Source organism: Corvus cornix, chromosome 18 (assembly GCF_000738735.6).
Source record: "Corvus cornix cornix isolate S_Up_H32 chromosome 18, ASM73873v5, whole genome shotgun sequence".
NCBI lineage: Eukaryota > Metazoa > Chordata > Aves > Passeriformes > Corvidae > Corvus > Corvus cornix.
Window position 1 is genome coordinate 5317448 of NC_046347.1, and position 23580 is coordinate 5341027.

At 47.0% G+C, this 23580-nt stretch overlaps 3 protein-coding genes and 1 long non-coding RNA gene across 5 annotated transcripts; 2 read left to right on the forward strand and 2 right to left on the reverse strand.

Moving 5' to 3' along the window:
• The first annotated feature begins 195 nt into the window (after positions 1-195).
• NT5C (5', 3'-nucleotidase, cytosolic) lies at positions 196-7252 on the forward strand. The gene is made up of 5 exons (XM_010407586.2): positions 196-691; positions 5672-5772; positions 5857-5917; positions 6681-6795; positions 6877-7252. Exons 1-5 carry the CDS (start codon positions 422-424, stop codon positions 7017-7019), a joined length of 690 nt encoding a protein of 229 aa, XP_010405888.2. The 5' UTR covers positions 196-421; the 3' UTR covers positions 7020-7252.
• Positions 7253-7568: 316 nt separating this feature from the next.
• On the reverse strand, positions 7569-9913 carry ARMC7 (armadillo repeat containing 7). Its single transcript, XM_010407492.4, has 3 exons — positions 9687-9913; positions 9468-9611; positions 7569-8612 (listed from the first exon to the last, which is right to left on the reverse strand). The coding sequence occupies exons 1-3, from the start codon at positions 9751-9753 to the stop codon at positions 8275-8277; spliced, it is 549 nt and encodes a 182-aa protein (XP_010405794.1). The 5' UTR covers positions 9754-9913; the 3' UTR covers positions 7569-8274.
• Positions 9914-10024: 111 nt separating this feature from the next.
• On the forward strand, positions 10025-15279 carry LOC109145709. Its single transcript, XR_002047358.2, has 2 exons — positions 10025-10357; positions 15132-15279. It is a non-coding gene; the product is annotated as an uncharacterized LOC109145709 (long non-coding RNA).
• On the reverse strand, positions 13826-22682 carry SLC16A5 (solute carrier family 16 member 5). 2 transcript variants are annotated; one of them, XM_019290715.3, is made up of 4 exons: positions 22000-22680; positions 18688-18831; positions 16840-17706; positions 13826-15232 (listed from the first exon to the last, which is right to left on the reverse strand). In XM_019290715.3, exons 1-4 carry the CDS (start codon positions 22217-22219, stop codon positions 14991-14993), a joined length of 1473 nt encoding a protein of 490 aa, XP_019146260.1. In that variant the 5' UTR covers positions 22220-22680; the 3' UTR covers positions 13826-14990. The 2 variants fall into 2 exon arrangements, with proteins under 2 accessions (XP_019146260.1, XP_019146261.1); XM_019290716.3 differs by having other exon boundaries at positions 15018-15180; positions 22000-22682.
• Between the last annotated feature and the right edge of the window lie 898 nt (positions 22683-23580).

A 23580-nucleotide genomic window follows, 5' to 3' on the forward strand; every position in this document is an offset into this window, starting at 1 on the left:
CTGCTGGAGAAGCCCTGCCCTGGGGTGCTGAACCTACCGAACTGGATTTGCTCTGCCGTACTCCTCCTCTCCTCCATCTGGGGCGGGGGGGGGGTCCCTGTAGCTGATGTGCTCCGTGCCCTGCACCAGCTGCATCGAGAGCATGGGGAATTACCCAGAAATTAATGTTTCCTTTGCAAGCGCCATGCCCAGGGGAACTTGTTAATGCTCCTTGATGGCTGCTGAGGCTCCACTGCGCTTCTTTCTCCTCGGGGGGACGTGGCAGCCGCATCCCGGCCACCGCGGGGTCCCCAGGAGTGCCGGGATCGGCTTTTGTGGGCTTTTTCTCTATTCCTGCTGTGGACCCCACCCTGTTCCCACGCGGGGCTGCCCTCCAGGCGCCCCGCCCCTTCATGCATATTCATGTAGCTAATACATATGCATGCGCGCTCTCGCGTGTGCCGGAGCCGGGGGCGCTGCGCCCGCGTGTGCCGGGAGCGGAGAGCCGGGATCCGGGATCTGGGATCGGGATGGGCAGCGCGGCCGCGCCGCTGCGGGTGCTGGTGGACATGGACGGGGTCCTGGCCGACTTCGAGGGCGCGGTGCTGCGGGAATTCCGCGCCCGCTTCCCGGCGGAGCCGCGCGTGGAGCTGGAGGAGCGCAGGGGCTTCTCGGTGCGGGAGCAGTACCGCAGCGTGCGGAGGACCTGGCGGTGAGTGCGGCTGCGGGGCCAACACACCCTCCCCATCCCGCTGGGAAACCTCTCCCTGCCCGCCAGCCTGGGCACAACTCAGCGTGGGACCAGTGGTTTTTAAAATCCCCTTAAGTTATCTGCAGGTTTTTTTGTTCATGTATACCTAAATGGGATTCGTTTAAGGGATACTCACGTAAACAAGGCCATGTTTGTTTATGTAAGATAATAACCAAAATCATGGCTATTCACTATATGTACAGGTTCCTAAGTTCCAGGAACTTGGGACCATCAATTGCCATCGATCAGAGCTCTGGCAGTTTGGAGCCTGTGGGAATGCTGACTGGATCCACACTCCTGTCTATCAGCCAGTGGCAGGAGCCACTCTATGGGACAGGAGGGAAATGAAATTGTCATTTCTTAGTAACAAACCCCCAGGCTCAGTAAAGGATCTTAAAATGAGCAATGGACTTTTCAGGGAATGTGTACAACACAGCCCAGATCAGCATCTGTTCCATTTCCTGACAGAGCCCTCGACTGTCCTGTGGTGACCAGAAGGAAGGGTGAAGTCTGGATTTACAGTATTTGTAATTTTGCTTTGCAAACCTCTCTGTTACTCATTCAGCCATCAGCAAACATTCAAAATGGCAGCAGTTTGCATGGATGGAGGGTGTTCCACCAGCCTTCTCCTGCTGTTCCTGATCTCTTACCTGCCATGCACTCAGCTTGTCAGGGCATGCAGAGGGAATATGGATGCAGGATTTCATTCTGTACAAACCCAGATATAACATTTATAGTTCTTGTCTTGCTGTGGAGCCGTGTGAGCATGTGCAGAGTGCTCTGGGAGCTTTGGGTAAATTACTGTTCTGCTGCACAGCAAGAGCAAGAACATGAGTAGGTAAAGAGCAAGCATCTTCAGATGGTTCAGTGAATGGTTTGATGACAAAACTCCCACACACACATCCCTCTGTAAAGGGTTGGTGATCCTCCTGGAAGAAGTCACTGATTATCACTGCACAAATTAAGGCTGCATGAAACACAGAATTAGAAATACTGTGAATCCAGGCTTCACCCTTCCTTCTGGTCACCACAGGACAGTCAAGGACTCGGTAAAGAAACCACTGATCTGGGTTGTGCTGAACACTGTCCCTGAGAAGTTCATTGCTCATTTTAAAAACCTGTACTGAGCCTGGCGGGTTTTACTGCTAAGAAACGACAATTCACATTAATTTCACTGCTGTTCCATAGTGAGGTAAAGGCTCCTGCACCAGAATAAGGGGCTGGAGTGCTGGATCCAGTCAGCATTTCCACAGGCTCCAAACTGCCTGCGTTCTAATCGATGACTATTGATGGTAAGAAGCTCCTGGAACCAGAAGCCTGTAAATATAGTCAGCAGACATAAATTTGGCTATTATTTTGCAGAAACAAACATGATTTATTGTTTAAATGACTAGTCCTTAAGTGAATCTCACGGACAAAAAAAAAGTTGCAGGAAATTTAAGGGGTCATGACTTTTTATTTGTTCTTTTTTGGAAGGTCTTACAGTCTGATCTATCCAGAAAATTGCATTTTGTTCTATTTCTGGAAACCCCATTCCCTAATTTGGTTCATGCTCATCCTGTTCCTCCCCAGACCTTAAGTGTGGCAATGAAATAACCAGACAACTGGTTTGAATCCCACGCACACCAGCAGTGGCTAAAAGCTCTTATCTTGCTGTTCTAGCCTGGCTTCCTAAGGAAATTAGCTTTATGGAGCTGTGCTGTGTGTCTGTCTCCTTCAGTAATCTCTGGAGCTTTGGGCTGGTTTAGGTATGTTTGGCAGCACAATGAAGTTATAGTTTTAAAGATTTGAGGCTCCTTTGGGTTTTATGTAAATACCATACATTATTTTAAAAACAGAGCCCTTGTTTGTTCTGCTGTGGCTGTATAGGGTGTCTGTGGGGCAGGAGAATCCCCATGGAAAGTCTGTCCTTGGCACAAGCTGCAGGGAAAGCTTTGGCAGGAACCAGCAGCCCACACAGGGCAGTTTGTGGGGCCACGTGTCCATGCAGGGAAACTGAGCCTGCAATTTGTTAGTGCTGAAAGGAGGGGATCAGCTGGACACCAGGGGATCAGCTGGAGACCAGGGGGTCAGCTGGACACCAGGGGGTCAGCTGGACACCAGGGGGTGAGCTGGAGACCAGGGGGTCAGCTGGACACCAGGGGGTCAGCTGGACACCAGGGGGGTCAGCTGGACACCAGGGGGTGAGCTGGACACCAGGGGGTCAGCTGGACACCAGGGGGGTCAGCTGGACACCAGGCTCTTTGTGGCAGCTGTTGGCTGTGTCTGTCCATGAACTTCCAGGGTGTGGGATATTCTCGTGACATGGGCTGGGAAGTGCTGTGGTGATGATTTATGCATCACCTCTTCCTGAGTGGTGTTCATGCTTAATTGGTGCTGAGCAGCTGCCGCTTGAAACTTGAGCCATTACTTCATTTCTGTTTCTGTTTTGATTGCAAGTTGATCATTAATTTCACACTGTAAATCCATTTTATTTAGAAGGACTTCTAATCCATTTTATTTTGTTCAAGTTTTTTGCACTGCACTTGCCTCTCTGCCCTCCTGTGTCTGTGGTCAATTTGTTGGTGGGGATTTATCTCCATGTTTCCTGGCCCCAGACAGCTTCAAGAAAAGGATTCAACATCCCCACCAGTGGTAAAAAATTCTAGAATTATTTTTAAGTCCTGTAAATGGGAAAGCTTAGGGACAGATGTAGTCCTTCCAGTTTTGTATCCAAATTGTTATCTTACTAATGGAGGTTAAAAGGAAGCGTTCAGCATTGGTAGCATGAAAATGAGGAAAGAAAATGGTTTTACTTTCTATTTCTAGTCACTTTTTTTATGAGAGGAAATGGCTTTTGGTTCCAGGAGTCATCAAATCAAATTTCTTTCTCCAACAAAGCCAGACTTTTTTGTGATGTGGTGGAAACTTGCCAGTTTCTGGTGTCTTGCTGTAGGATAAAAGAGCTTTCAGACACGAGCCCCAAGTCTGTAATTCAATCTCCTTGGGAAGAGCTCCAGGGAATTGTTGCTGGGATCACGGAGGCTTTGCATGGAAACAGAGATCTGGGCAGATCTGATTGCCATGTCTGCACCTAGACAGGCTCCTTAACCTCTTCTGATCTGCGTGTGAAATCAGACAGTGCTTCCAACTTTCTGGCTGTTGATTTATGAGTATTTGTAGGTGGTGATAACTGAGTGAGCTTCAGGATCTGAGAGTCTGGTTTGACTCCTCACTGCTGCTTGATTGAAATGGGTTTTATGTTGATGTTCCACTGGTGATACAGAGCAAGGAGACCTTCGGCTGGACTCTTTAGAGCTGGACTCTTCTGAGCAAAGGCTGCAGCCTGCCTTTGAAGAACACTTAACAAGAATTAAGTTTTCCAAACTGTTCAGTGGCATGGCAACGTATGACTTTAATGCTTGTGGAAAAATGCTGCTTTGACACCTCTGAACTTCACTACGTGACCCCAAGGAAGTTAAGATTTGTGTGCCTCAGGGTAAAGAGAGACTGGAAGCTTAATCTCTCTGTCTTAGGGTGAAACTTAGGCCTGGAAGGGGCCTCCGCCCTCGGTGCTGCTGTGGGTCCTTTGCCATGATGGGATGTGGGATAAGGAAGGGGAAAACCCATCAGCTGTGACCCACTCTGAAACACTCATTTAACACAGGCCACTGAACAGTCACCAGGGAGCAATCCTTAAAATTAACTAACCAGAGCTGGATTCAAAGCAGTAAATTTCCTAATAATAAAAGGTGTGAAAATGTCTTACCAGTAAATTAAGAAGAAAAAGGACTGGAAGGACAGTCCTACCTGGAAATTGCCCTGGAAATACTGCTCTTCCTTTTAGAGATTAAAGATGCACTGTACTGTATCATATTAAATATCTTTTTGTCCCATTTTTGGCTATGTTAGCTTGGGATAACATTGTTTCTCCAGTAATCTTGTTTCTTTCCTATTTACACTCACTTAAAAATGATTCTGCCTTTAGGGCTAACCTCCTTCCCCACTTGTTTATCATTGATTTCCTCTCTGGTTCACGTGGCATCCCACATGCCTGTATGGAAGGTGGGTTTACACTGAGAGCAGGTGCAGACACAAAAGGGATAAAGGCCTTAATTGCAGAGCTCAGCCCAGTGCTGAGCCAGGCGAGGAGAGCACCCTCAAACCCAGCCCAGATGGGGCTCATGGGGTGCACAGGTCACCTCACGGAGCCAAAGGTTCTTGGGGAAGCACAGGGATCACCTCTGAACTTCCTGCTGCAGTCTCAGACTCTTTGGAGCAGACTTTGCACCAGCCCATTACCTCAGGGTAACCTCAGGGTTACCTCCATCCGGGCTGGAGCCAAGGTCTGCTCCTTCAACAATATTTTAAGTGGGTGACTGAAAATCATAAAAAGCAGCAAAGACACGGAGCTTTCCCAGCGCTCTCATCCTTCCCTCTTGCTGAAGGGATTCCCCCCAGGTGTGTGGCAGTGCTGGCCTGGCCATTGGCACGGTCACCACCGTGCCCTGTCTGCTCTAAAGGAAAAGGGGGCTGATGGGCAGCACCTGCATCTGCCCACCCATCCCCGGTGAATTCCTGAGCCCTCAGCAAACTCAGCCAAATGTGACAGAGGAGGAGAAGCCTCCAACTTGTTCCTTTGGTTTTCACCACAGTCAGTTGAAAGAGACCTGCTGTGAAGAGGTGGGGTGGGAGCTCTGTCTCCCTCAGCCCCTAGAGACTCCAGTGGGTCAGGGCTGATTGTAGGAGCAAAGTCAGGCCAGGGGCATCTCTGCCTCCTCATGAACCACCAGAAAGTGACTTCTCCTTCTTGTCTGCCCAAACTGGACCTTTCCCAGAAGTGAAAGGTGAGAAATTTTATAATTCACTCCTGGGGGGAAGCACTGGGCTGTCACACAGGGGGTGACTGGAGAGTGCTGTGACAGAGCACAGCCGCTGCTCATCGTCCTCTGTCTCCTGCAGGCCAAGGTAGCCAGTGTCTATGAGTCGCCTGGCTTCTTCCTAGACTTGGATCCAATTCCAGGAGCCCTGGAAGCTGTGCAGGAGATGCTCCACATGCAGGAGTAAGGACACTTCGCACCCTGCAGCCCTTTTCCAGGACCTTACACACTTTCCCCTCACTGCTAACAAAGGCTGTTTCTTTTCAGCACTGAAGTCTTCATTTGCACGAGCCCTCTCCGGAAATACGAGCACTGCATTGTGGAAAAGGTGGGAGGGAATTGTTTTTATTGGGCTTAATGCTGCTTTTGCAAGGCCTCGCTGTTTCATACTACCCAAGTTGGAGCTATTCCTTTCTAAAGACAGTAGCTGCTCCAGCTGCCAGGCTTCCCTCAATCCCTGTCTGAGGGACAGCTTCCCACACACAGAGCAGTAACTCAGGACAGGGAATCTCCAAGTGCCACATGGTGCCAGAATTACTGTGGAGCATGTGATCCCTGGGCTTTTGGAGCTGGGCTGGGACCAGCTGTGTCAGCAGGTGACAGCAAAGGAACTGTTACAGTGCAGCCCACAGGGATGGGATATTCCCAGGGGATTCCACTCTGGAGAACCATCAACCAACAAAACTTACTTCAGTCTGAATCTGGAGCCTGAGATGTCCCAAAAGAGGCCAGTGCTGTGTTCAGGAGGCTGTAGTGTTGGAATAAATCCTTCTTGTCAGTGGCATGAGAATGGAAGGGGTAATTTGGTCACTGGAATGACTTAGATGGGTACAACCCACGTGCTCTGGGCAAGCAGCCAGTGCTTCTCACAAACTCAACAGTTGGGCATGGCCAGGGCAGTGCTGACTGGCAGCTGTCACACAGACAGGTTTAATCAGCATCCTGGGCCACAGCCAGGCTCCATGTGGGGATTCCTAGACACAGGTGAAGGTTTACAGGGGTAAAAAATTACTCTATTAGGGCTGGTCTGACATAAGTGATGTGCAAACCGAGAGCACAGCGGGATTTTCTCCTATTCCTTGTCTCTGCAGTATAAGTGGGTAGAGAAACACTTGGGACCCGAGTTTGTGGAGCGGATTATTCTGACCCGAGACAAGACCGTGGTGGCTGCTGACCTGCTGTTTGATGACAAGGACACCATCCAAGGTTTGAACAGCGTTTCCATGGCTGGCTGTTGGCTGGGGAGCCATCCCCAGCTGATTGCAGCTTTTCCCCCCCTTCCCACAGGCGCAGAGCCCAACCCGAGCTGGGAGCACATCCTGTTCACCTGCTGCCACAACAGGCACGTCCAGCTGCCGGCCCCGCGCCGGCGCCTGCGCTCCTGGGCTGACGACTGGAAGGCCATCCTGGAAAGCAAGCGGAGGAAGTAGTGCAGGAAGGGGATGCTGCATTCTTCCCACTGCCAGGGAACAACCAGCCCATCTCCTCCCATGGCCAGGAGGCACTGTCACTGCAGGGGTCAGTCACAGTAAATGAGCTGCTCCTGTCACACAGTGCTCTTGGGTTTCTGGAAGATTGCTCTGCACTCAGTTAATCTCTGTAGCGTTTTGGATGTTTGCTGTAGGAGAAGAGAAATTATAAACTACAAGCAGCTGTGGTTGGATTTTTGTGTGTGTTTAACCTCACTCCTGTTTGGTTTGTGCTGTCTGGGGGCAGAGGGGAGGGAAAAAGAGGAAGGAGGAAGGCTCTGAAAGGTAAGCAGATCCAGTGTGGGTGTCTGTCAGGGAGCACTGGGCTCAAGTCAAACCTTATAAATGTTATGTGTTTAGCCACCCTGGCTCTTGGGTTTTCTCTTGCCTCATTGGCTGATAATGAAAAGAGACTAAGCTGGCTTCGATTTCTGGCCCATGTGCTTCAGTAAGAGTGGGCAAAGGCTGCAAGTGCTGGAGAAAAACATTCATGAGCTCACACAGAACTGATTACACAGCATTTAAGTTAATGTTTTATTAAGAGAAGCTTTTACAAGACAGCTGTTCTTATGAGCCAGACTGCCATGAGCCCCCTTTTTTTTTTTGACTTCACCTTTCTCACCAGTGGTAATGAAAGAAAAACTTACCACTTCTTCATTTGTAGGGTAGCTACAGCGTGTCCTATGCAGTGATTCCCTAGCTGGCTGCCTGTGCCATGATTGGAGGATGGCATAACTAGTGCCACAGGGATGCAGAGATTGTGAACTGCCAGGGCAGGGAAACTCTTTTCTCTGCAAGAGAAATAAATTTCTGTGACATTTCAGTCACTTGAGTTGACACTTAGCGTTCCTTGTCATTGACACTGAAGGGGAGAGCTGCAGCACAACTATCCAGGAACCAGAGGGGACATAATTCTGCCCAATAACCCAAGCAGAAAACCCCTCATTGCTGGGAAGGGTTACTTGAGCAAGCTGGGTGCTGAGCTGCACTTGGCAAAGTACTCTCCAATGTGCAGCCATGACCTGCTTTATTTTAAATATTTGCTTGCAGGCTTGGCTGTGTGCTTGGCCCAGCTGCCATGGTAGTGCTGTTCCATCCTCTTTGTTAACTAAACCCCAGCACTGGTGGGACCAACCCCCCCGTCTTTAATGCTGCTCTTGACCTGCTGAGCAGAAAGCGAGAACAGCAGGAGGTTCCCCTCTCCACAGCCCCGCGCTCAGTCCTTGGGCAGAGGAATCCCCACTGCCGTGTGCCTGCTGAGGTTCCTGGCCTCCTCCACCTGCGGAGGGCTGCAGTAATCCTGCAGGAAGATGGATGCCAGGTTGCTGAGGCGCGTGTTGGCCGAGAGCGAGAAGCGGAGCATGCACTCCACCACGGGCAGTGCCGTGGTCTGCACGCGCGAGCGCGGCGTCGTCAGGAACATCAGCGTGGTCACGGCCGACACCACGGTCTCCTCGTTGGAGCTGGACAAGCAGTTGATGATGGGCTCCACCCCGTTGGCCTCCAGGATGTACTCTTTGTTTGTTTTATCCAAGCACAGGTTGCAAAGACCACCTGGAACGGCAAGAGAAAAGTGTCTGTCCAAATTCATTGCTCATCCTGTTTCTAACATCCAGATCTTCTGTTTGGACGGAAAATTCTTAACGGTTCCCTAGGCCATGTTTTGTTGATTCTTTCCCGAGATTTTCCACCAGCACACTCCTCCTCCTGTGTGTCATTAGAGGGCACTGTTACTGCTGCACATAACTGCTTCCACAGAATGATTCCAGGATCACTCATCCCTAGTGGAAGACACAAGCCAGCAGTTTATTGCAGGTGCTACAGGAAGCCAGAGAATGGAGATAACCAGAGTAAGTAGCCAAGAACCACAGAATGTTTGAAATATGAAACTTTGAGATGCAGCCACAAACCTTAAAAATCAAATACGTTTAATATCATCTCATAGAGCTGCTCACAGGATCTGCCCCCTTAGCTTACATTCAGACCATGAAAAATCACGGTAAGGCAGTTCCTCAGAGATTTATTAAAAATGTCAGGTAGTATTCTAGAAGACCAGTTGCCAATAGCAGAATGGTTACATGGATCTGTACAACAGACCTGGCAAAATCTATGTATTAATGACTGCTTCTCTATAGAAGAGATTTCAGTAAAAAGTTAATCAGGTATTGTTTAGAAAAGAAACAAACAACCCAAAATCCTTTCCAGATAGTGCCTTTATTAAGCCCTGTGAGGACATGGAGGGTCATGCCCGCCTCTGACCTCTCTCCTATTCTGCACTAAAGGAGGCTTTACCAGCACAGTGTGGGTTTGTTTTTGGAGCCCTGCGTGAATTTGGGGAGGATTAACGACCGAACCGAGCGCAGGGCCGGGTGTTCCCTGACCAGGCGTCAGCTGAGGAGCAGCCCTTACCCATGGCAAACTCCACAAGGGTCTCGTTCTCCTCGGTGAGCATATCGAGGAACAGGTCCAGCACCTGGAGCTGCCGCAGGTACTCGTAGTTGCTGGGATCGTAGGCGAAGTTGGCCAGGTTCGCCAGCACCTGCTCCTTGGCCTCTGCAAGGAAAAAGGGTCGGGTGTGTGAGGAAACGCTCGACACGGAGAGGACGAGCGAGCAGCGCCGTTTGTTACCTGTGCTGTCCGTCACCTGGAACTCGGTGACGAGCGCCTGCAGGTATTCCAGCCGACCCAGTTCCATCGCGGCACACACACACCCCCGGGGCTGCCCGTTCCCCCGGGGCAGCGTCGGCTCAGGGACCGGGTGTACCGAGGGATGGGGAGGAACCGGCTGTCTCAGGGCAGCACGCAAGGCCCACACGCCGCCATTTTGTGGGCGGTGCACGGCGGGGCCAGCTCCCTCAGGCGGGGCGGGGCAGCCGCCATTTTGTGGGCGGTGCACGGCGGGGCCAGCTCCCTCAGGCGGGGCGGGGCGGCCGCCATTTTGTGGGCGGAGGGCGGGCCCACTCCTTTGAGGAGGAGCGGTGGTGCCTGTCCCTCCTCTCTCTCCCTAAATGTATTGTATATAACTATATCAAAATATAAATAAATATATCAAATATCTCAAGATAAATGAACCTGCGTCGAGGTATTTGACTGTCTCGTTATATGGCAAAGCTTTGCTGTTTAAACGCTTTGTTCTGCAAACCAGCTGACCTTTCCCCACTGATTACTTAAAAGAATTTTCACCTCTGTATGTGTTTTGCTGCTCCATCCCAGTGCTGCTGCCCTTGTGGTAGTGCTGCTCCTGGATCAGTTCCAGTCTAAATAACGGGATTGCAACTCACGAAGCTGAGGGAGAAAAGGTAAAAACATATGTGCAGAGTGAGGTAAATTACCTGGGAAAGAAAATGAAACAAACCCAAGGAGTGAATTAAAAGAGCAGCAGGTGATTCCACCTTGGCTGTACAAAGGTTTGGGCACAGAGCAGAGCAATTCCCTTGTCTTGAACTAACACAGCTCAGTGAAACCACCGCAGTTTTACGTGCTGCAAGAGGGTTCAATTATGGTTCATGTTGTGTAAATATACAAGGTAAAGGTTAATAAAGATCGTAAATTGTGGGAGTGGACTCTGCAGAAATTTGTACTGCTTTTATTGAAGCAATTACATGCATGGATGTTCTTCTGTGGATAAGGCAAGGAACAGGCCGTGAGAACATGTTGTCTTTTGTGTTATCTCAAATACAATTGATTTTCATATCAAGCAAATTAGTCATGGACTGATCCACATGGCACCAGTGACAAGAGTGGTGGGCTGATAACCCACACAGCTGGGGCCACTAAAATTATCTGCCCATGACTACATTAAATAGAAGGATGAGCAAAGAAAGCTTCACTGAATGCAGTAATGCTAAATATTTTAATGTTGTAATGGTGTGGGAAGACACAGAACATGAAAGGGAAGGTATTTATTTCTACCTGGTACAAAAGTTTAAGCCAGACTAAGCACTAGCAACTTCAGCTCTTAGCATAATTATCAACTGAAGTCAGTATGTATTTATGTATATGTCTAAATATATATATGTATTTTTATGTGCATATTTGAGTATATATATGTGAAGATGATCAGCAAAGGTGCTACAGACTATGTCTATATTAGAATGTTTTGCTACTGTACTAAGAAATCTCTTCTTATGTGTGCCTTTGTAAGTGGTAAGTGTTGATACACTTTAAAGCTTCATCTGTCATTAAATAGAAGGTAAATGAGCAATGTGGGAAAGCAGGAGCAGAGAAAGCAAACACCGGGAGCTAGTCCATACAAACAGAGCACTACTGGGATTGACTAATAAGGGGGGGGAAACTGTGTTTAAAAAGGAAAAACGCTATTTCTTCTGTTTGTAAGAACTGCATTTACTCACCCAATATTGGCTGTATAGTTTAATGGTCTGAGTGCTCCAAGCACTTGCTGTTTGCCAGAGCAGTTCCCAGAGCAGGGACTGGGCTAGCTGGGGTAGTCACAGCTCCAGGGGCTATTCTGGTGACTTCCATAGCATATTGAAGCCAGAATTCAGGAAATTTTAATTTCTAGTAGTTGTTTCTTTTCTTATAGCTACTAGCCATGTCTGCAAATAGCAAGCCAAGCTCTTAAATTAAGTGATTTTGAACTTCTGAGGTGTCTTAGAGTGTGTTAGATTGCTGTAACCTTTATTTGGGGTTTATTGCTATTAAATATAAATAAATAATCATAAACTTTCCCAATTATTACCCCGGCAGAGAACCTTAGGCTTTAAAGGATCATGATCTTGCAATACTTCAGTGTGAGCTTCCCAGTGAATGTTTAATTTCAGTGAGTAAAGGTGCTTCTTGCCAAAATGCTTATCTTGCAAGAGTCAGAGTATCTTCAGTGATAAAGGGAGCAGGGGAGGGGCAAGAGGGGACCCGGGGAGAAAGGAACATTTAATTCTGGTCAGTTTTTGTTGCTCTGCTGTTTCTCAGAGATTTGTAACCTGGCTGAGTTATTAGTGTTTGTCCCGAATTAAAGCCAGGGTTATTTTACTGTCTGCTGGTGTTAAAGAAACTGCTTCAGTTGGGCTGTGGTTGCCTTGCATAAAGGGCTGACCTTAAACTAATGAGGGGAACTTTTATTGCTTTCTTTTCCTTCTGGTCCCCAAGATTCCTAAGGGCTGAGTGTTGCTGCACCTGTAGGATCCCTCTGAGGGGGAATATTTATTATTCTGTAGCATGCTCAGGTCCCTCCTGTTATCCTTTGCCAAGCTCCTGCTCAAGGCAGCTTGGAGTTCAGGTTTGAAACACACACGGGAGAAGAGCTCTGCGGAAAGGAGAGTTACGGGAACTCAGACATCTTATTCACCTGTGGAAACACAGCATAAAATGTTGCTTCTTGTCTGCCGAGGATTTGCTTCAAACCTATGGGTTGTGGATTACTTTTAAAGGGTCTGTGGAAAGTAACCAGGAGAGACAGCTCTGTTTTCAGGCTTGAGTTCTGTACGGCTGTTAGAAAGGTTTCAGTCAGCAAGTTGAGAAATGTTAAAACAACAGGTTTGTGAATTGGTTGTTTTTCTTCCCAGAAACACTCCCTGTGCCTGCGAATAAGTCCCAGTGACCCCAGTGAGGAGTCTGGGAATATCAAAAGGCAGTTCTGGAAAGCACTCTCCCTGTTTTCCATCCTAAATTATCTTGCACTGCTGTGTACAATCAAGAAATGATCAAAACAGGTTTCTTTGCCTTGGTGTAGGAGGAGCTGATCTCTGTGTCAGCTTCAGTTGGTGAAGATTTTTTGGTTTTGTCCTGTATATTTCCTTTCTTATGAAGCAGCCAGGGCAAAAGCATTACAGGCGGAGCAGTTGGCTCCACACAAGAGCCATTCCATTGCTCCTTCACCTAACCTTTGTTTCATGTGAGAAATTTTAGTGGGTTGTAGCTTACACCATATCTTGCCTGGTTTGCCCAGGTAATTTGTAGCAGTGGGAGGATCTGGAGCAACACAACCTCATATTTCCATAAGAAAACAGAAAGGGAATGTAGAAAGGTGAACAGAATTTAAAATATAAGAATTACACACAGAGAAAATAGCAGTCTGTTCGGATGCTTAGCTGTTTATTTGCAATAGCTAGAAGAGATTTGGGACTTAATCCCTTTTCATTGCTTTTTTGAGAAAGCACCCTCATTTTCCTAGGAATGTACACTGGTCTGTTTTGATGAGAAGCACCAGCCCCTGTTTGCTTCATAGTTATGGGCCATGTAAGCATTACATAAGTTAATAAACACATGTGAGGAGAGATTAGATATGTATATCTCCCACTAATAATCTTATTTAAGTATCGGTTTGATCAGACAATGCAAATCCTCCTGGGTCCGTAATCCCAGGGCAGTACTGGTGAAGATACTGAGCTGTGGGAGCAGGAACCCTTCTGAAGGGCTGATGCCTTTTCTGTGTAAAAGCCAGCTGTGAAAGCCATCGTAGTCTCTGAAGACCTTGGAGTCAGTTTTCCAGTGGTTTCATCCAGAGTGGGGTTTTTTTTGTTGGTTGGTTTGTTTTGTCTGAGGAGCTCTAATGAAAACTGTGGGTTTATCCCTAGGAATCTGATAGGACAGTTTTCCAGATAAGCACTGCAGTTGAGTTTGATATAACAGTTCTTAGACAGGTGCTGGAGTTCCATTGAAAGCTGTTACTTCTTCCATTTCACTCCCATTTTGTACTTCCATCTCTTTGATTGTTCTGATGTGTTGGGTTATCTTCATCCGTGTGCTTCATGAGCTGTTATCCACGTCTGTTGGATCAGGAATGATACAGAACACGAACAGTTTGCATCTTGAGCTGATGCTGAGGGTGCTGCAGCCATCATCTGAGCCGTGACAAGCCTAAATCCCGGGAATGTGGCAGAAAAAAGCCACTTACAGTCAAGGCTGCATGGCTAGAAAGTCAGCAACACTGGTTTTTCTCAGTATGCTTTCTCCACAGATTTCTTTGTAAGTTCTGCTTGTACTTATAAGAAGTATAAGTTATGTTTGTACAAAGTTCTCTATACTGAGAATGCTGGTGTAATTAAGTTCAGAAGTCTAAGACTAAAGAGCTGAATTGATCTCCACAAAGAGGACATACAGTTGCTTTGAATTTTGCCCTATAAAATAATGCATATCCTTATTCTTAGGTCTAATACCACCCTCCCTGCCCCAAATGAGTTCCAGTTAATACTGTTTACATGAACCACGAATCCTCTTTTATGTTACATTAAACAGCACTTGAGATATCAGTAGTTACACAAAGCAGGCACTCCAAGCCTTGGTGGGTGGGTTGGTTTTTTTTTTGTTGAGGCTCTGGAGCTGAATTTTGAGGCTTTGAAACTGTCCTTGGCATGAAGAACTCCTGTATATGTTTCATAGGAGAAAATAGTTGATCTTACTAGAGACTTGTTTGAGTTCTACAACCCACACAGCTGCTTCTGTATAATATTTAGAGATGTGGAAAATAATAACACACGTCCTGTAGAAAGTGTTTGTCTTGCCACCCCCAACATGGGAAGTAACCAGGAAGCCTGTGCACCAAAACTGCATATTCAGATGAGGCAAAAATACTTCTTTGTGAAGAACTACCCATTAATACGTGTTAGCCAGCACTTCCAACTGGAACGTGCTTGTGAAATTCCGTTGACTTCTTAAAGTCAATTAACCCAGTTGAACTGACACAGCTTTTGTCTCCTGGCGCTGGGTTCTGTGGCTGTTATCCCATGGTTTGATTTAGGAGAGCTCAGATCTCTTTGTGCATTGTCTCCTTGGCTGGTGCTGGGTTCTGGGCTGGGCCCGTGGTCTGAATGGCTGTCTTGGAGTCTGCCATGGCCCTGTGGAGTGGAAGTGCAAAAGGAAGATGACAGTTGTGGAAAGCAGACTGGTTTTTTCTCATCTGCTGCCAGTGTTGGGCCATGTGTTGCTTTGTACAGACCACTTCATTGTGTTGCTCTTTCTTCCCCTTCTTTATTTTCATACACTTGTGATGTACTCAACTGCTGGAGGGGATTGATTTTCAGCCTTTGGTTCTGTTGATGTTTCACTGTATTGATATCTGGAGGGATTGTCCAAATGTGCTTTGGAAGCCTCTCTCAGTTTGTTTTTTTTTTCCAGAGCACAGAAGCTGAGTCCCATAAATAATGCAGCTGATATGAGGAAGAAGCTGGAATTGTAGAAGACGTAGTGGAAATCACTGGTTACGTCTACCAGGAGACCTGAAGTAGAAGCCATAGCTTAGCCAAAGAGAAGAAGCACACTAAAGGTATACATTTACCTGAATGTTAAACCTGCATCATTCAGCAAACTGCCGTATACAAAAGACAAGCATTCTCTGATGAGTTAAGTTCTCTCCTCTTCTCTAGATTCTAGGGATTGTTTACTTTTTTATTTATAGTCTCAAGTCAGGTGATACTTCTGTAGAAAGTATTTCTCAATATACAGAGAAATCAGGAAAGAAAGGAAATTGCAATTTTTCCTCAACCTGCTGCTACATTTCATTTGCTCAGCAGAGGACACTGGTGCCACTGCCACTCAGTGGCTTTTGGAATGAGTGACCCTATTACATCCTAGGGCAGAAAATAGAACAACTAGAGAGAGAAATAGCTCAGAAATTTACATACTAGGGTCTCTAAACTGAACATTTGTCTCTAATCGTGTGTAATGAGGGATAAGGAAATTCACAGCACAACAAGATTATGACTAACATTAAGTGACCTCAATATAAACCGTTTAGAAGCATGAGATATCAAGGGAGTAATTTAACACTAATGTTAGAGATGGAAAAGTGATGCTTGGGCCAAATACATGATGCTTTCCATAGGCTGCTTATCAATGCGGAAATACTGGAATAATGTTTATTTGCTTGTATTTTTCAGTCAAGATTAGTGATGTTTCTTTCCACAGTGCACTTTTCCGTAGCAGATTTTAGGACTACAAACAGAAATGGAGCTGCTTTTACTGTGCTTTGTTTTGCCCATCTGCTGCTCCTGTCAGAGATGTCCAAGAAAGGACCTTTTTTGCTCTTTGAGAAAAGTGACTGACACACTAATGCCAGGGAGTACCATGAAGCATGGTGCATGTTGCCATCACATTATTGAACCAGACATAATTTTCCTGCTGAGTAGCCACAATTCATTGTCTGGAGAAGAGAACTAAAGCCTGAACTGAGGTTGACATGCTCAGGTTGACATTTGTTGTTTGTTAGTCTTTTGAATTTACTGCTGTACTGCGGGAGCAGGTGTGTCTTGGACAGGTCACTTAGTGACATTTGGAGTGAACTGTGAATAATTTATTGGACTGAGAGTCATAACTAGCTCCTTTCTTGTCTCCAGAGAAAAATTAATACACTCCAGAACTTGGAGAGAAAGACTGAACAGAAGCTTTTACTACGGGGCTTTTGAATAATGTAGGACTGGTAATAATTCTGAACAGTTAATTTTTTTAATGGGATGTTCACAATTCCTTGAGACTTCATGGATAAAACAATGCAAACTGGCAAAATGGTGAAAGAGTTCACAGTAATTCCTGTCTGCTTCTTGCCACTCACTGGAAAAAAGCTCTCATTGCTCCCATACCTATCAGATCCCTTACCGAGTCATATTTTCAGTCTGCTCTTGATGCAGCTGCAGAAGTGACCTTCCAACTGTCAGAAAAGGCTGATCATTCCTTTCCCACCCTGTCCTTTATATTGCTCCCTTTGCATAACTCACCTACACCATGGGTCTGGAAACTCCTTTATTCCTCTTCTTGATGCTCCCAAACACTTGTCACCAGTTTCCAAACCACCACCTTTCCCCCAGCCAGCTTTCATAGCCTCTCTCACCTGTAAGCGGGGGCCCGATGAGGAGGGTGATGCTCTCCAGGATGGTGAAGAGCCCTAGAGCACTGGAGAACCTGTCCATCTCTACCACATCCATCAGCACCTGGAAGGTGAGCGCCCCGATGCCACTCATGGCTATGCTGAGGATGACACAGTAGAGGATGAGCACACTGAACTCAGCTGAGATGACACAGATGAAATTGCTGAGCCCATAGAGGAGCACGGCCAGGCTGAACAGGTAGATGCGTCTCCCTGTGAAGACTCTGTGTCCTGAGAGCAGCCCTGTGAGAGGGCGGATGAAGATATTGATGAACCCGATGATGGAGATGAGAAGGGCTGCCTTGTGTTCCTCCACCCCGTTGTGGATGGCATAAGGCACAAGGTAGACATGAGGTAAGGCAAACCCCATCATCATCCAGGTCACTCCAATAGTGTAAATCTGGTAACCTTTGTTTTGACAGAAGATGTCAAAAGCCAGGTACTTCTGCAGCACCTGGAAGCATTTTGTCCTTCTGGTGTGCTGCTGGAGCATGGGGTGGTGAGGAGATGCTCCATTGGACAGCTGTGCCTCTTGTGCTCTGTTCCCTGGCTCTTCTTCAGGCTTGGCAGACTGTGAGAGTGACCCTGATGCCAGCTGAATGGGTCTCATGATGGCTCCACAAACACAGCAGTTCAGTAGTATTCCTCCGAAGATGAGGAAGGTGTTTCTCCAACCCATCTCATCCAGCAAGTATTGAGACAGCAGTGGCCACACCGTGAAGCCGAGGGAGACGCCAGTGGAGGCCACGGCATTGGCCAGTGTTTGCCACCGTACAAAGTAGTAGCCCAGCACAGTCACTCCTGCCTGGAAGCTGAAACATGATCCCAGACCTAAAAGTGAGAATAAAAGAGTAAATGATCCTTCTATGTTGTCTTAAAGGGCGAAAATTCAGGGTGTACCCACAGATGACTTCATCTGCCACTGAAGCATTTTCTGACCTGCCAGGCCACACATCCCCCAGGGACTGATTAATACTCAGAAACCTCACATCAGGGATGAAGAAGGATGTTGTGTGTAAATTAAACTATTTGTGTTCTTGAGTATAGTAATATACTCATCTAAACGGACATTTTTCTGGGACACACCGCAATTCCTAAAGTTGTTATGGAATTGTTCATTAAAAACTTGGGTGTAACACCACATGCAACAAGCACTGCTGCTTTCCTGATGCTTTCATCAGGGCTTAGGGAGTTGCTTGTTTTTCTCTCTATGCAGTGGCCACTGCTTAACTTGCAAGATCCACCAGGATTGGTCCCAGAGTGGGGAATTAATTTCTCTTATGTTATTAAAAACCAAGAGTTGAATGTCAGTTACATAGGAGAAATATTTGGAAAGGAAAAGTTCCCATCTGTTACTTCTGTTCAAAACCAACATGGTCTTTTGTTAGAAGAAGATGTCTCCATTCTCCCCCTGATTGGGAGTGGTGAAATACAAGCCCAGGGAACCTGGGAAGGACATTATCCCAACACATTATGTTCAAAGATTGGAAAAACAGCAAAAAACCCTCCCTTCTTGAAAGACAAAAGGCTGAGAAGCTACTAAAAAGAACAGACATCCTTTTTCTCCATTTTACCCTCTGGAGACCTGTAGCTTTTTCCAGAGAAACACTTCCCAGTGAGCTTGAGTGGGTGAGGTGTGTGCTAAAGGGGTGTGAAGGCCAAGTCTAGTGGCTGTAGGATTCCTGCTGTGCTGGGAGGCTGTTGAGTTCTCCTATTTCACAGATGAGTGGAAAAATGTGACCACTTAGTTGGGGCTCTCCCATTTCCCATCTCCAGCACAGCAGCTGAGTTTCCCTGCTCTCTGGTACGTACCAGTGATGAGGCCGGCCGTGAGGTACAGCTGGCTGATGGACTTGCAGAAGGAGCTGGACACCATTCCCAGCCCGCTGAGCAGCCCACCCAGCATCACCACAAACCTGCAGCCAAACCGCTTCACCAGGATGCTGCAGAGGGGCCCTGGAAGCAGAGAAGAAAAACGGGAAGCAGTTAGGGAGGAAGGAAGTATTTTGTATGTGCTGGATTGCTGCAATTATCGAATGATGTAGTCTAAAGACCCCAAGGGTTGTCCCAGCAGCTTAATGTAGTGGGGGAGACAGGAAGAGAAAATCTGTTCTGTGATCCTCCCAAGTGCTTGGCCAGCTTGTTGGCTGAGGGGAAGTCTGTGATCTGCTGGGATTTTGACCATCAAGTAGGATGTGATGGATTTTCATTAAAACCCTTGGAAATGGACTTCTGGTGAATTCCATGATATTGTGATAAATTACTGGTTTGTTAATGACATTTAACATCCTTCATTTTGGGGCAGGGAAAGATTAGTTCCCACCTGCAGTCCATCAGTGGGAAGGTGCTTCTCTCTGCATGTTCTGGCAGAAGAGGATCTGAAGGTAGAGTTTCTTTTCCTGTTCCTTTGAGGATCCTCAAGGTTTTCCAGGTTTTATTAACTTTTTTCCCCAATTCTGAACATTTAAGGTTATGCAAGCAAATGCAAAATTACTGTAAGCTGCAGAATTCGGAGTCAGTCAGTGTAGGAAATATAACCTGTGGCGTATTTGTGAACTAAATCAATGTCTGGTTTGAAATAAAATCCACACAGTCAAGTGAACAGTGGAACATTATTAAAATTACGAGTGCAGCTGTCTGTATTTTGATCTGCTTGGGAGATTTTCGCTTCAGACTTCACTGGCCTTTGAAAAACTGTCCAGCAAATGTGATTGGATTATTTTTCCTCCTGCTAAAGACATTAAGGATGGTACTGCTGTTTAACTAGCCCAAGAAGGCATACATTGAACACTACAAAATAATGAGATTGGCTCTAAAAACCATCAGAGTTTTTCATTATTAGTTCCTGGTTGCTTGTTGTCTGGATTTCAAATGTTATTTCTCACTTGCCTGGGGCTTTTGTGGTTTCTTTTGCAAGAATAATATCAACTAAAGTGCTGCATTTGTATGAGTTAGTCCAGAGTTTCTGTGTGCATGGATATCTAGGAGCAGGAACCTGTAAGGGCCTGAAATTCCCTTTTGGAGACAGATGTAGGACCCTGAGATCTCTCAAATTATCTTATAACAAAATAATCGTTAATGGCTTTTACCTAGGAACACAGCACCGATAATGGGATATGTTTGGTTGAGTTATAAGCCATTGTTTGCCCTGTGCCCTTCCCCGTTTCCTTCCATAGCTCTCCTGCATCGAACCTTCTCCCAGGACTGACTGCTCTGAGAACAGGCTGCTCTGCCCATTTTCCTTTCTCTTCCAATTTTTGCAACAAATAATTTTTTTCCCCCCTTCAGTTCCTCTGAATTAAAAAGAATAAAGGTGAAGAAAAGAGAGAGGCACTTCTAAGAGATACTGGTGACAGCGGAATGCAATTTTGGGAAAGATTTAAGTGCTGAAATGATGAATGTAACTGGAGAACCTGAATCAAGTAGAGCCTGGCCCCTTGCAAAGGACGTCAGAAGTTGCAGCAAAAGCCATATGTGCTTGGCCTGAGAGGGAGGCTTTGATCTCTGCTTATTTTGTTGATTTTTCCTTCTGGTTCATGTTACTGCTGCCTAGTGCTACTGGGGGACAAGAACAAGCCCCCCTATGCTGTAACACCCTGCAAGAGGAGACATAACTGGCAAGAAAAGCACAACTGTGCCCTGACAAATTCTATTGTGAATATCATTAATGTGAGGCTATTCTTTCTTTATCCAATTTATAACTTTTGGATCTTTGTATTACCTTTTACTGTGGTTCCAGCCTCCTACACAAAAATTACTTCATTAAAGATGACAGGATAATTGACATTCTTGTAGATACTGCCAGAATTGTCCTTCCTGGACATGCTGGGACCAAGCTGCTTCTGAGACCATTTCCTAGAGCCAGCAGGTCCCAGTTGGATCCTTCCCACTAATCACAGAAGGATCACAGGGGCTGGAAGGCAGGATGGGGAATGCCCAACAGCTTCCAAATTCCAAGCCCCAAGGATACTGCTCTATTTCTGCTGACTCTCAGTGGTGATTCCTCCCCTTATCACTTCCCTCGACATCTCTTTCAATCTACACCTTGATATTCTGGACCCAGCTGTTTCTGCTAAGGTGTAAACTCTCAATTTCATGCAGGTGGCTGCCAGCCATGTCCTACCACAGCCTTCACATCAGTGTGACTCAGGGCTCTGGGGTTGTTTTTTTTTCCTTTATCACGTAGTGTCAACTTTCACCAGCATTAGAAGGGAGCAGGTATGAACTCAGGGAGAAGCTTGGATACATGGGCAACCCTGGGAACTTTCCCTCTGTTGCCTGGTAGGGTTTGGGTTGTCTGTTTATCGAGTAAGCACAGGATTTGTATGGGGCACAAAGCACAGGCCACTCTTTGGGAAGCCCTCAAGCTGCTGGGGATTTGGTTTTCTCTCTGCAGAAATAGAAAAGCATCCCTGCATCTGCGTGTGGAATCTGGGACCACTGTCCTGTGTTACTCCCACATTTTATTTTGAGGGGAAAACCAGTGAGTCACTCTACTATCCACAGAGCACAATGCTCCTTCCACCCCTGCAGCCGGAGGGTGCTGCCTGACCCACATTCTGCACTGATCCAGCCCTGCGCATGTCCACCCTGATGCCTGCGTGGGTGTGTGCTTCGTGCCACTACCCAAGGAGCTGCTTTTAAGGCTTTGCCTCAGCTGGCAGCTTGGAGGAGCTCAGCTTTTGGCATCTCTTCAGCCACAAAGAACAGAGCTGTCACGTGGCACTTGGAAGGAGATGTGCTCTTGTGGACAAGATAAACCAAGAAAGTAGCAGAGTTCCAGCACTGTGTGCTGGCTTATTCAAAGAGCTTATGTGAGAAATAACTATGTTCTTGCTGATCTGAAAAACTGGGCTGAGAAAGGGATTTGCCTTCTTTGACCAAGGGTCTTGGCTGACTCTGAGAGTGACAAAAGGGACCATAGAATCTGTGCACACTTAGCTTTGGACTGTGGGATCCAAGTGGCTTGAAGATGCTGTGTACTGCCAAACAGCTACTCTGCTTGGACCTCCCAATCCCTTCCACCGCCCGCCTTAATTAAATGGTGGAAGTATCCTCATTACATCCCTCCACCAGCAGCACAAGGGCAGGAGGTGGAGGAGGCCATTCCCTGCTGTCACTCACCCCCTCCATGCAGCACGGCCACCATGATGGACGGGAACCACGATGTCTGGCTGTTGCTGGCCTGGAACTCGTGCTGGAGGTCCGTGAAGAAGACACCGATGCAGCAGGGGAAGCCCAGCGTCAGCCCTTGCAGCAGCACTGCAGCCAGCAGGACCATCCATGCCCATCCTCGGTCCTGGGGCTTGGCAGTGCCGTGTCCTGCTGCTTCTCCTTGGGACATGATAGCTCCTTTCTCCTCTAAGCCAGCCTGCTGGGGAAGGGAGTGCAGCTACCATGCAACCCTCAGCCCAGCAAACAGGCCTTCAGGGAAGAGCGTGATGGTGTTCCTGAGGCTCAGAGCACCGGTCTCCCACACCTTTCCCAGCTGACACTCTTGACTTCTTGCTCTGCATTTCTTCCAGCACCTCCCTTCCTTCTCACTACAGGATCCTGGCACCGGATTGCTTAAGAAACCACTGCCTTCTTTTATATTTCACAAGACTGCTACCACAGCCAGGTAGAGGACAGGACCACACCTCCTCTGAGGTATGAATTGGCTTTACCTAGCTCCACCCTTATTTTCTCTTTCACCTGCTTTCGTCATATGGAGTCCCCTTGCTGGCAATTGCTAAGGTCACTCAGTCCCCATGCCAAGAAGAGGAAGAAAAACTGCAAATGCCAAGTAAAATAGAAACCTATACAGCAGAGCTCAGTGCGAACCTTTCAGGAAAACTACACCTACCTACAAAGTGGTGGTGATAAAAAAACATTTTTAAAGCCATTAATTAATTAGAATCCAGTGATGGCAGATAGGCTTTTGCTTTACCTCTCTAGGTCTAGAGCTGCTTCTGAGAGATCCCAGTTTGGATTTCTCTGAGACTGGCAGCTTGGAAGGTATAGCAATAGCATTCCCCATCCTCTCCACATGAATAAACATGCATAAAATAATAATCTCTGGCAGCTGGATGAGCTCAGAAAAAGTGCCCATAAGGTCACTGCACAGCGCAATATTTACTTAGCACTCAAATGGTGTTTTTTCCCTGACACAACAGCTGCATATAGGTTTTGTGTGCAGCTTTAGAGATGAATAACAGTTTGATTTTGCTCATTATTTCAAATATGCCCTGGTGGCAGAAAGTTAGTTTCGTACCTCAGGCTGAGACCAGAACTGGTCAAACGAAGGGCGGCGCCGCGTGGCTGCGGCTCATCCCCTGTGTACGCAGCCCGGTCAGCTCATGGCCCGCGGTCAGACCCTTCTGCTTCAGTAGCGACTACAGGCTTTGATGAAGTCTTTGCAATATTAACCTAGGCATCATTTCTGTAAACAGGGCTCTTATGCTGGCTGGCTCACAGCCAGAAAACGAAAAAAAAAAAAAAGGCTGGGAGCAGAAGGGGCCCGTGGGAAGGGGCTCTGAGATGCAAATCACGGTGGTGGTGCTCAGCACACTTTAATCCTTTGTCCACTTTAGCTGGGCGCAGATAATGCAACTAATTCAAGTGCTTGTCTCTGTGGTGTGAATTAGCTGGATGACAGCCTAAAACCTCTCCCCGGCAACAGCAAACCTGCAAAAAAAGGCAGAAGCACAGCTCCTCTCTGTTCCC

Bases quoted from the DNA above. Each gene is read 5' to 3' on its own strand.
- SLC16A5 (XM_019290715.3), bottom strand. From the start codon at position 22,219: ATGTCCCAAGGAGAAGCAGCAGGACACGGCACTGCCAAGCCCCAGGAC. The intron at 17,707-18,687 runs GTACGTACCAGA...TCTCACTTTTAG, and splicing joins CACGGCCGGCCTCATCACTG to GTCTGGGATCATGTTTCAGC. The intron at 15,233-16,839 runs GTGAGAGAGGCT...CTTCTACTTCAG, and splicing joins CATCGGGCCCCCGCTTACAG to GTCTCCTGGTAGACGTAACC.
- NT5C (XM_010407586.2), top strand. From the start codon at position 422: ATGCGCGCTCTCGCGTGTGCCGGAGCCGGGGGCGCTGCGCCCGCGTGT. The intron at 692-5,671 runs GTGAGTGCGGCT...TGTCTCCTGCAG, and splicing joins AGCGTGCGGAGGACCTGGCG to GCCAAGGTAGCCAGTGTCTA. The intron at 6,796-6,876 runs GTTTGAACAGCG...CCCTTCCCACAG, and splicing joins TGACAAGGACACCATCCAAG to GCGCAGAGCCCAACCCGAGC.
- ARMC7 (XM_010407492.4), bottom strand. From the start codon at position 9,753: ATGGAACTGGGTCGGCTGGAATACCTGCAGGCGCTCGTCACCGAGTTC. The intron at 9,612-9,686 runs GTAACAAACGGC...TTTTCCTTGCAG, and splicing joins CCAGGTGACGGACAGCACAG to AGGCCAAGGAGCAGGTGCTG. The intron at 8,613-9,467 runs GTAAGGGCTGCT...TTGCCGTTCCAG, and splicing joins CCTTGTGGAGTTTGCCATGG to GTGGTCTTTGCAACCTGTGC.